General features: G+C 44.0%; 1 protein-coding gene across 1 annotated transcript; it reads left to right on the forward strand.

Annotated features, from left to right (window-relative positions):
* Nucleotides 1–1335: 1335 nt before the first annotated feature.
* On the forward strand, nt 1336–11278 carry LOC148042414 (vertebrate ancient opsin-like). The gene is given in 5 exon segments (XM_087702379.1): nt 1336–1702; nt 4437–4647; nt 4734–4851; nt 8465–8704; nt 10958–11278. Coding segments are annotated over 5 exon segments (1257 nt in total).
* The last annotated feature ends 1194 nt before the right edge of the window (nt 11279–12472 follow it).

Genomic DNA, 12472 nt, shown 5'->3' on the forward strand with positions numbered 1-12472 from the left:
TTCTCTTCACTGTGTAGCCTAAAAGCCAATAGAAAAAAACGATCTTTCTGGCCCCAATACTGGCCCCATTCAAAGACGATGGACTGCATGGAGGGCATTTACTAGCAAGGGCTTGGTTAATGTGGGGACGAGGAGCATCTCCTGTTTCAGCCATGTGACAAATTTTCTAGTATTATCCAGCATCGTAGGAAGGCGTGCAAGAATCTAAAACACATACATTTGAAATGTCTTTCAAAGAAAGTAGCATTGCAACTAGGAACAGTTTAACCTTTTTACAGACAAGTCATAGAAGGAACTCTGTAGAAACCCGGTTGCAGAAAATACGACTTCAGCGGCAGAATGGTCCGTGCCTGGAATGCATTGCCTGACTCCGTGGTTCCTTCCCCAAACCCCCAAAACTTTAGACTGTCTACTGTTGGCTTCACCCCATTCCTAGGAGGCGTGTAAGTGGCGCGCATAAGCACACCAACGTGCCTACTGTCCGTCTCCTAACAGCCCCATTTATTCGTATCCCTTTCATGTATTCATAATCTTGTACGCACTTATATCTATTATCTTATATATGCTTGACAAAACAAACAAATAAATAAAAATATATGTGCCACCTTCTTCTTTGCCCTCATTAACTCAAATACTGCAGTAATTCTATTAAAAAACTGCAAAGTTAGCATGGTCCTTAATATGACTGATTTTTCAAGGATGTGCATCCTTCCAGAATAACTCTATGAGTTAGAAAAGAGGACAGGAAAGAAATTGGGAAATGCAGCCATTCCTACTATGATGCTCCATTAAAAACTGCAGCCGCAGCTCAACTGGGAGCATTTGGTGTCCGTGTATTAACTGTACCAGAGTTTGCAACTATGAAAGCAAACAAGTCTTTTGAGATTCGGAGGAGAAGCGGGAGGAGGAGGAGAGACCCCAGGAAAGAATTACCGTCCCCTTCCTCCACCTGTGGGCTTGTGGTCTGTCTCCGTTGGATTAGATGCCGGTGGGGCCACCCCTGCATTTCTACGCCTGGCATGGATGAGTCAAACGCAGGAACCCCACTGATCTTTCAGCCCTGACTGGTCCGGAGGCAGCGCAGTTGAAAGAGAGAAAACGTTGAAGGAGAACCGGGCTGTTTCCTTCTGCTTCTTCATTTTGAGTTGAAGCCCCTGGAAGTGCTGAACATCTTCTCACAAGGGAACTTCCTTTTGCTAATGCACTGAATGCGATTTTTCTTTTTAAAAACAGAAAAGGCGAGCTTCTAGAGAAACTATTTTCCTTTTAGGAATAAAATCTGAATGGACTGCTAGTCTCCTAGTATTACTTGCTCTTCTGAGGCAAACGATAGAAATGGATGGAGCCGGGAGAGGATCTGAAAATGGGTCTTTGCTGATAGATGCCTCCTCGCATTGGCCTCCGGCGGATCCCTTCTCCCGACCACTGGGCTTCATTGAATTCTGGAATTTCCACCTGCTCTCTGCTCTGATGTTCCTGGTCACCTCCTTGTCCCTGTTTGAAAACTTCATTGTCATCTTCATCACCGTAAAATTCAAACAGTTGAGGCAACCTCTCAACTACGTCATTGTGAATCTCTCCGTGGCCGACTTCCTGGTCTCTCTGGTTGGGGGCACAATCAGCTTCCTGACTAACCTGAAGGGTTATTTTTACATGGGCCATTGGGCGTGCGTCCTGGAGGGCTTCGCGGTCACCTTCTTTGGTAAGTGGAAAGTCTGTGGGTTTTTCACAACCTTTAGAACAAGGGACATTTCCACTTTTAAGTTCCGCAGCCTGTGTGGAAAGGAAGGTGTGTGTGCACAATCTACAAACTTCACAGTGTGTATACAGTTGGCATTGGCTAATACTGCCAAGCTGGCATTTGCTAATGCTGATGGTGATTATTGAACCGTACCCGAGATGATTTCTTAGTAACTGCTTTCATTTCTGAAACCAGAGGAAATTACGTCCTGTAAGGCAGCCCTTTTCAATAAAGGCTGGTGTTTACAGAGATGTCTCTCTTAAAAGACGGGAGAAGAAAGGCTTTTTTTTTTAAAGAGGTGGGAATAAAACCCACTTTCATAATAATATAATTTGAGGCGATCGTTGTCAAATGATGATATTGTATCCCATGGTAACTATAATGTTCTTAGTTGATCAAGTACTGGTCAGTTAGTTTGTGTCTAAAGTTACACATAAAAACAGACTTTGCTATCAAAGAGAGCGAACCTATTTTCCAATCAGCTGAGTATCTTTTCTAGCAACTAAAGTTACTCCCTAGGTTATATTTAGTAAGCTGTTCTACTTCACTATCCATAGTACTGTTTTAATAAAATTATATTTGATGAAGATTAAACATTGGGCTATCCTGTGTTGTACATTAAGTCTTCTTGGAGTAAAGCTTGATTCTTGGTGACTTAATGGACACATTCTTGTAGATTTCTTGATAAAGATATAGGAGTGATTTGCCACAGTTTTCTTCTTTATCTCTTTTTCAACTTCCCAATCCTCCCTTCAGATACTGTCCAGGGATAATTGCCAGTATACTGTAGAACTTCCCTGCTCAATAATAATGCATAGTACAGGAGGTTTTTTTTTAAAAAAATGAAGTATTGAGATATTTTAAAAAGAAACCTACAACTCTACGTACAGTGAGTAGCCTGACCAAATCACAGGGAAACCTGCTGAATTCAGCACATTCTGTTTCCATGAAGGATCCTTCATCTAATCTTGAGACAATTGAGGGAGGAGGAAGCTCCAGAGAGGTGCCGACATTGGGAAGAAGGGCACCCAGTTTGCCCTGTTGGTATCTATTGGAATAGGACTGGGCAGTGGTGGAACATTGCATTGTTTTGATGTCAGTTGTGGCCCCTTGTGAATTTAGATGTGTCATCACAATATAAGCATAAGAGTGGTGAGGTGGAGCTGTGAGTTCGATCCTAGGTAGAGCAAATGTTTCTCTCTCTGGGCATGTTGAGAACATATCTGCTGGACATAACTCTGCATTGGCAACAGGAAGGGCGTCAGGCCAGTAAACACACAGCTCCATTCAGTTGCCCAGCACCCCACAAGGAATTATGGTGTCGTTAAAAGAAGGTGATGATCATCACAACATAAGCATAAAAGAATGGAGTTTTTGTGGCGACGTCACAATGCGGGTTCTATCACTTTGGGGCCATCAGAGTTAGGGACGATCTTTTCTAGGTTCTCCTGTCAACAACATGCTCCGTTCCATCCACATCGTTTGATGTCCTCAGGCAGGAAAGTTGATAAGAGCAATGATGTCAGTAGACAGGGAAGTGTGTCTGAACGTTATGGGGGCAGTTAGAGAAAGCAAATTCAAAAGAAAGATTCCATTTTCAGCGTCAGCCCTTTCAACCATTTCTCTACTACTATCCTGGATCCTTGATGAAAAGCCTCTGTGCCTGAATGGACTCTAGATCAGGGTTGCCCTCTGGGAGCCGTGCAGGGCCAGGCACAGAGGTTGAGCTGTAGACCTTCAAACAGTTCACGCTCCAGACAGCTGTTTTGGAATGAAGCAACAACACTCTTTGAATGCTCATCTGATGTTGGCTTTCAATCTTTGGGTATCGTAAACTGATTCGTATCACAACTTTCCATGAGGAAAATCAAGGGGGATTCCATTTCTTCCCATTGGTTGCAGTGATCCTAAGACAAATCTGTCCCCAAATTGTCCAGAGAGCTTTATGGCCAAGAAACCTGGGTCGGTGTCCAGGCAGGACCTTGTATTGGTTTGGGGGGAAAGCCAAGAAACACCCTTTGGGTGGCCAAAGCTGCAGTATTATTGCTGCTGTATTCAACTAGGCTTGAGCAAATTTACTGTCTGGTATTCTGGAAAATAACAGCTCTCAGTCTAGATAATGTATTGCTATGTCAGGAAGGGACCTTTAGAACAGATCAGGGGTATCAAGCTCAGTTTCATTGAGGGGGGGGGCATATTCAGTAGTGAGATTCAGCCGGTTTGCACCACTTTGTTAGAATCGGTTGTTAACTTTCTGAGCAGTTTGGTGAAGTGGTTGTCAGAAGAAACCATTAGGGCAGAGAACCGGTTGTTCAATTATTTGAATCCTACCACTGGCCACATCAGGGTTGTGTCCGACCTCGGGGCGGTGGTGGTGGTGGTGGAGTGGGCAGGCCAGGGTGGGCATGGCCAGGTCTACGTCACTCGTGTTGGGGGTCCCTGTGGCCTCCCAAGTGCTCACAAGCTCCATTTTTTCCTGCGACGGCTTGCTGCAACCTGCCAGAGAAAGCGGAGCTCAGGAGGGCCACGCTGGCCCCAATCTGGCCTACAGGATTTGAGTTCGACCCTCCTGGAGTGGATGGTCCTATAAATGGAATGTGGGACTTTGGTTTCCTTGCTGGAAAGCTGACCTTAATTAAGTAAACGATGGTCTCTTCTCCTGCTCTCTCTCTCTCGTCTCTTATTCTCATTACAGGGATCGTGGCCCTCTGGTCTCTTGCGCTGCTGGCGTTTGAGCGCTACGTTGTAATTTGCCGCCCCCTGGGAATTGGGCACTTCAAGGGGAAGCACGCCGCCCTAGGAATAGCCTTCGTGTGGGTTTTCTCCTTGATCTGGACCATCCCTCCAACAATGGGATGGAGCAGCTACACTCCCAGCAAGATTGGGACCACCTGTGAACCCAACTGGTAAGGCAATTCAGGGAAGCAGCCTTCGACTAACCGCTTTTCACCTAACAGGACCTGACAGGTTTCCCTGCCTCTGGCTTTTACAGGTATTCTGGAGAATATAACGACCATACTTTCATCATTACCTTCTTCACCACCTGCTTCATAATGCCCTTGCTGGTCATTTTGGGGTCCTATGGAAAACTGATGCAGAAACTTAGAAAGGTGGGTGCAAATGTTTATTACCATAGAAATATATACTGTAATGTAATTTATTTTATTTATAATAAATTTACATGCCACCCATCTCACTATTGAAGCGACTCTGGGCAGCTTACAAAACAATGAGGCATTTTGTGTTAAGGGGAAATATTTTAGCCATGGTAAATATGTAATTTTTAATATGTCATCCTTAGAAACTAGGACATCTACGGTGCCCTGGATAATATTATCCTGCCCCCAAAGTTAAATATAAAGTTTATTTTATTTTATGAATTAAATATCAGGCAAATACCAAATCAATGGACAATTACAGTGACTTCACTGAAACATTTTAATATTGTTTTCTGTTTCATTTCCTTTGGCCTCTACAAAATAATTAGAATATATAATTTAATATTCTTTATTGTGTAATGAATACACTCACCTATTTAAAAAAAGAAAAGCCAATAATATGGAATTTGACACTTTCCATGTTATATCCTTTGGTTGATAATCTGATAGAAAGTGGACTTTGATTTCAGCAGAAGAGGGAACCAAGACACAGAGGAAGCACAGGAATAAACTCCCATCCACTCGCACTGTGTATCAGGGGTGTCAAACTCCATTTCATTGAGCATCAGGGTTGTGTCTGACTTTGGGGGGTGGGGGGATGTGGCCAGCTGGACATCACTTGCGTAGCGGGTACCTGCAGCCCAAGCGTTCTGCCAGTGCAAATGGGCTCCTGAGCTCCGTTTTCAGATGGGGTGGCCTCCTGCAACCCTCTGCCAGCAGAAATGGATCAGGTGTGCCCCCCCCCCCCGAGCTCTGTTCTCGCTGGCAGAGGCACCATGGGCCAGTCCTTCACTGTTTCCAGGATAGCCCCCCCCCCAGGTTAGATCTAAGCCTGGGCCTTGAGTTTGACGCCCCTGCTGTATATGTTTACGTACAGATGTACACAGACAACAAAGCAGCTAATGATAGTACGCATCTATCGTGTTGAAGGATGATGGATATTTTCTCTACGGCAATAATGGAAGTGTTAGATATTATTCCTTTTATACTCCACGTTTTTCAGGCTAGTAATTTTGTGAGTTCATACAATCCTATCTGATGCTAACAAAGCAACCTTTTGGGGCTGCTCTGGACAATGCAGACTTGCACCAAAGTTATAACTAAATCCCTGAGGGAAGATGGACAAGCGGATTCTTGCCCTTCTCCCCAGCAGCATAAGGAAATGCCCTTTATTCTTTTAAACCATCCCTATGCGCCCCTTTAATTATGAACCTTTCCAGACAAAAGCAACATATAAATGGGATAGGAAACCACACCGATGGAATAGTGAAACAATTCTTCAACCAGCTAAAACCATAATATATTAAATTAAATGTCCAGGTTAAAAGAATGTATCTGCCTTTACTGATGCGCCAGCAGAAGCATCCTTTCTCACAACCCTCAGAGGGACGGAAGAAGCGATGGATTTTATGCCCCCAGAAACGTTTATATAACGATTTATGTTGCAGGACTGTACTGTATAGAGCAGAAGCACCGGAAAACAATATCAATACCTCAAACTGTTTCTGGGAATCTGTCAGGAGTGACTAAAATTTAGGGAGAACAATTCTTGTTTTCATGTGATGTAATTTGTTTTCCTTCTGCTTTGTTGTCTGGAGAACATTCCTACGCACATTTTGGCTTCCTTCCGCTTCAGCCCTGTCTTCTTCCCTCGACGTTTCTCTGGAATTTTCAGCTACTCTTTGAGAAATCAGATTTTAAGTCTGATACCCCATAGTCTGTCCCATTTCCCATTTCAGATAGTTGGGCTTTTGTAAAATGAAAAAAAGGGAGGCAATAGGAAGGGAGGGAGAAAGGAAGGGAAGGAAAGAAGGAAAAAAGGGAGGAGAAGGAAGGAAGGAAGGAAGGAAGGAAGGAAGGAAGGAAGGAAGGAAGGAAGGGAAGAAATGAAAGGCCTTTTTCTTGGTGTTTCAACTGCATCCAAAACAATTTATTTCCATCTTCTGGCCTTCCATTTCACCAGCCATGAAGGAGGCAGTTGACCCCATGGCTATCTGATGGATTTATGCCAGGGGTGGTTTCCTGCCAGTTCTCTTCTACAGAAGAGGTCCCACAAATCTACCGTGCCGTTTAGAACCGGTTCCAGCTCCCTCCCTCCTGCCCATCTGCACATCATCAAGATGAGGAGTGAGAGGAGGAATTCTGGGAGTTGAAGTCCACAAGTCTTAAAGCTGTCAAGTTTGAACACCCCTGGTGGTTTTTTTCTAAAGGGTTGGGGGTGCGAGGGTCTTGTAACTTGACAGCTTTAAGACTTGCGTGCTTCAAATGCCAGAGTTTCTGAGCCAACATTTTGGTTGCTAAGCAAGAGCGTTGTTGAGTGAATTTCACCACATTTTACAGGTGGGCCATGCCCACCCAGTCACATGGCTGGCAAGCCACTCCCACAAAGCAGGCCACACCTACAGAAGAGGTTCTAAAATTTTTTGAAACCCAACTCTGATTTATGCTTAAAGCTATAGAAAGTGGGAATTTAGTGAGAATTCGAACCTGAGCATTCACAACTTTTGCTTGACATTTTAAGCAGTATTACCAACTCTGATTCATTTCTTAAAGTTCCCGTGAAGTCCAAAATCACATGCTAAGGACTCTTCAGTGCATTATCTTACATTTGAAAAGGACCCTGGAAATATCCAGTCTCGCTCAAAGACGTCTCAGTCCCCCTTAGTCTTCTCATAGGCTTATTCAGAACCATCCCTGATCTGTCTTTATGCATTCTGGCAGATTTATGAAAAGCAACATGAGGAGTTGCAAATTTCAATCATTTATTATTTTTAATTGCATTAGGATTGAAGCTACATATGCACTGAATTATTGATTGTTTTGCATTTAGTGCTGTGTTGTTTTGCCTTGGTTGATGAGAGTCATCTTCATATCCTTAGCTTGATCTATTCTGGCCCTCCGTAAACTTTGACATGTAGGCCACAGTCTGATTTAGGTTTTGCAAGTAATTGGGGACTAATTTCCCCTTGTGCTGTTTAATCCACATTTGCAGCAGGATTCTGGGCCAAAGCCCTCACTTTGCTGACCCCACCAGATCAGGGGTGTCAAACTTGATTTCGTTGAGGACCACATCAGGGTTGTCTTTGACCTTGTGGGGAGCCTGGGTGGGCATGGCTGGAGTGGGCGTGGCTGGGATGGGTGTGGCCTGGGTGGGAGTGGCCTGGGTGGGCACGGCTGGGGTGGGAGTGGCCAGTTCAATGTCACTTATGTCAGGGGTGCCTATGGTGGCCCAAGCGCTCCGCCACTGAAAATGGGCTCCAGCTTCCAAAGCTCCATTTTTGGCTGCAATGGCCTCCTGCGACTCTGTCAGAAAAAATGGAGCTCAGGAGGTCCTCAGCGTGGTCCTCCCGAGCTCTGGTTTTTCTGGCAGAGGGTTTTAGGAGGCCGCTGCAGCCAAAAATGGAGCTTGGGAGCCTGTTTTCGCTGGCGGAGGTACCATGGGCCAGTCCTTCGCTGTTCCCGGGGGGCTCCCATGGGCCAGATCTAAGTTCCCCGCAGGGCGGATCTGGCCCGCAGGCCTTCAGTTTGACAGCCCTGCAACTGGGCGTTTCTCTTTCCTTCCCAGGTTTCAGACGCTCAAGGCAGATTAGGGTCTGTACAGAAGCCGGAAAGACAAGTTGCCAGAATGGTGGTGATCATGATCCTTGCTTTTTTAATCGGCTGGGCTCCATACGCGGCCTTTTCCATCCTGGTCACCAGCCGCCCCTCCATTGAACTGGATCCTCGCCTTGCTGCCATCCCAGCCTTCTTTTCCAAAACAGCCACAGTTTATAACCCAGTCATCTATGTCTTCATGAACAACCAGGTAACGCAAACCCTTGAGAATCCACGAAGAAAGTTCCCACTTGGTTTTCCTCTGCGTTCTTTAAATTAATGAATCCGACTGATGGCCAATCAACTTTCAGTTCTAAAGAAAAGATTTAAAGGGGCTCCTTAGTGGACCAGGGATTAGTGACGCCAGTACTGGTGATTCAGATCCCAAACACGGCCCAGTTCAGTTTCACCCACTTATTTTCCATTGTACATTTAGTTGCATTTAATTTATATTTTGAAGGTATTGGAGTCACCCATGGCTGTTTACCTGTTGCAAGGCACACAGAGAGGCTCCTGAGGATGGACTCCAGCGTGAGTTCAAAAGCTCACAAGGCAAAACCTCTGGTCTTGGTGACCGACGCAGTTCGGATCCTGCAACGTAATCCTGGAACATACATATATATATTCACCTTCATTTGCTTACTTCTATTCTAGGCTGCTCTTATCTTATTTGGCAACCAACCTTCAAACAACGAATGTTAACATGCAGGATTGAAGCCTATTTAATTTATCACCTTTTGCTTTGGCTGAATCCACCCGCCTGCCCTTCTCAGTTCACTTTTGACCTGCAAACCTCCTGCCCAGCATGAAGCCACACCGAACTTTACAAATGTTGATCCCCCTCGTCTGTTGTATCTTTTCATTCTGCCAAATGCTTTTCCAGGCATACTTCACAAACTAACCCTACAAGAGTTTTGCATTCACTCTCTCCTTGTAGACACTTTCAATAAGTTACATTCCATAAGCAAATACACTCATATTTTAATACCATCCTATTACAGCCTCAAAGGTGGGGAAATGGACCCTAACAACTTCTGGGAGTTGAAGTCCACAAATCATAAAGGGCCCAATATTTCCCCTTCTCTGAATTACATGCAGCTTTAACGTCCGTCACCCTCTCATAATTTCCCTCTTGAACATATAGCTACATTCTTATGCAATTCCAACACTATATTCTTCCTACAATCTCTTCTTTTAGCCTTTAATGCCATTCTTTTGGCTGGGATCTCGTTTAGCCTTCTTCACCCACTTCCAAACTTTAAAAAATATCCATCAAAATACTCTTTTTTATTATCGATACCCTTTCTTATTCCTTATTACAATCTTTTACACCCGTGTTGTTTTCTGTGTACACATTATACATTCTCTCTCATCAATTTTTCAGCATTCTCTCATAGGCATTTTTTTCATCTATAAACTTTTGAGTTTGTCATTTTTTAAAATGTAACTCCATATTTAAATGTAAAGCCAAATGTAACCCTATGGCAGTTCATAACATAATTCTTTCAACTCTCTTCCAAGTAGATTTCATTTTCATTTTGAGAGATTAATCTCATACTTCTCATAGTTTCTTTTCCTTTCCTTTCCTAGTTTCACTCAAGCTTCTGTCACTTACCCTTTTTTTCCATATCCACAAGACGGAGTACAGTTGCAACAGTTTACTCTGAAACCATGGAAATAATTTTCTAGCCGAGAGTTGCCTCATCTGAGGCAGTAACCTTGTATGGTTGAAGATGTTCCACGTTGTGGAAATCCCCAGACTTCCAGAGATGGCTTTGGTTCCATAAGCATCTAGATATTATGGGTCATTTTGGCAGTTATGGGCTACACTTCAGAAAACGAACCTCTTTAGAATAGTCCAGTCTTTCTCCCACTTGCCAGCTTTAAAATTTTGTGGATTTCCAAACTTTTCCAACAATAGAATAGAATTCTTTTTTGGCCAAGTGTGAATTGGACACTTAATTAAAAACCCCAATATCCAGTCACAAACTGACATTTTTCATATTCTGGTTTCCAATAACTATTTATGTCATTGTTATGGATTTTGTCTTTGGTGCAAATGCGCTCAGTGTACATAAGAAAAATAAAATAAATACATTCATCAAGAATCATGATAAGCATGAATAATAACAACAACAACAACAACAACAATATTAAGTCCATGCTTGCAAAGCTGAAAAGGTTGAGAAATAATGGAATGCAGTGGGTTGTTGGGCCTGCATGGCCTTGAAGCTTAAACCATTTAATGCAACAGATCACACATTTCTCCTTCTGATATCCCTTTCTTTTTTCACAACTTCCTCCTCCTTTCTCCCTGCTAAACATGGTGCTAGTCACTCTTTTTCGGCCAATATCAATTCTAATAAAGGGCTTCTGAAACAAGACTGAGGACTTTTTAAAGGTATTATAAACATGGAGTTATTGATAAAATATTGATCGTAACCGTTTCTTCTTTCATTTTAAGTTCCGGAAATGTCTAATTCAGCTGTTCTGGTGCCGTGGACAAGAGACTGCAGACAGCAACATGAATCAGATTTCAAAGAGAAGAGCGCTAATGCCTACCAAAATGGGGGGCGAGGTCTTCACAGTCGCGGCTGGTGTGATTGTCTTCAACCAGAGAAACGAAGAGGAGAGAAGCAGCTGACAATCTTTCGCTTGGCTCTCCGTTTCGGAAAGCGAAATCTGTCCGATGCGGCTATCTCACTTCCTGTGTGGATGGAGTCAGAATCCTACCTTCCTTTTATCATTTCCATTCAAAAATGGCAGGCAAGACCAAAACAGATAAGAGATAATCTTCCAACAGGATTTATTACAACGTTTAACTGACATCCATTTGAGCTCTTATCTATTTCCAGTTTGTTACAACCAGACTAACTCCAGCTGTTCCGAGGCAGCTTTCTGCAGCGGTCAAAGTGCTGGTCTGGAAGCCAGGAGATTATGTGATCTAGTCAGTGGTGGGATTCTACCGGTTTGCACCAGTTCGGGCAAACCTGTAGCTCTGAAGATCAGCTGGGAGCAAACCGGTTCGCTCCCATGAGCAAGTGGGCCCCCCCGCCCCCCCCACCCCCCGTGGTTTACTGACCTTTATCTTTTCAACTGAGTCTTGTGGCAGAATGGGTTGTTTTCCTCGGCTGTTTTCCTTTCCAAGCAGCAATCCGAAAGGCAGGGGTGAAATGCTACTGGTTCGGACTGGTTCATCCGAACTGGTAGTAAAAAAAATGCTACTGGTTCGGGCAAACCAGTTTTTGCAGCGATCAGCTGTGACGTGTGGATTCCCCCCCCCCAGTCACTGCTAGCTTACCTTTGTAGGCATGCTTGGTAGAAGCTCCACCCACCCACCCAGACATCATCACGTCTGCTTTTGATGCTCTGCGCACACACACACGCTCACATTGCCACCAAACCGGTAGCAAGTTTATTTCACCCCTGCTGAAAGGTGTGTATTCTCAAAACTGCGCACGCGTGCACAGCACATGTCCTGGTGTGTGAGTGAGCGAAGTGAGTGAAGTGCACACTCAGCGAACTGGTTGTTAAATCGGTAGGATCCCACCGCTGGTTCTAGTCCCATTTAAGGCATGACTCTCAGCCCAACCCACCTCAAAGGGTTGCTGTTGTGGGAAAAATAGGAGGAGGAAAGAATATTATGTATGTTCACTGCCTTGAGTTACTTTTAAGTAACAAAGGTGGGATAAAAATCTAATAAGTAAATAAATACTTTCAGCCCCCAGAAGAAAGTCCTCTGTGTCTAAAGAGTAAAGGGTTGGAAAAGGATACAGGATCGGATAATTGGCATTTCTCTTGTTCTTGTAATAGTTTAGCCTGTCCTTGGCATTTAGAAAATGTTTCCTGGGTTAGAGGAGAACATTTCTCAGACGCTTCTGTCCTTGTCTGGCTGAAGCTGAATTAGCAGAATGAAATAGTCCGTATATGTGTTGACCTTGTTAAGCAAAACTAGTCAGCCTCAGTCTAACCAGAACAT

Source organism: Thamnophis sirtalis, unplaced genomic scaffold (genome assembly GCF_051295495.1).
Source record: "Thamnophis sirtalis isolate CommonGarterSnake01/CBP01778 unplaced genomic scaffold, rThaSir2_p1.2 scaffold_15, whole genome shotgun sequence".
Lineage (NCBI taxonomy): Eukaryota > Metazoa > Chordata > Lepidosauria > Squamata > Natricidae > Thamnophis > Thamnophis sirtalis.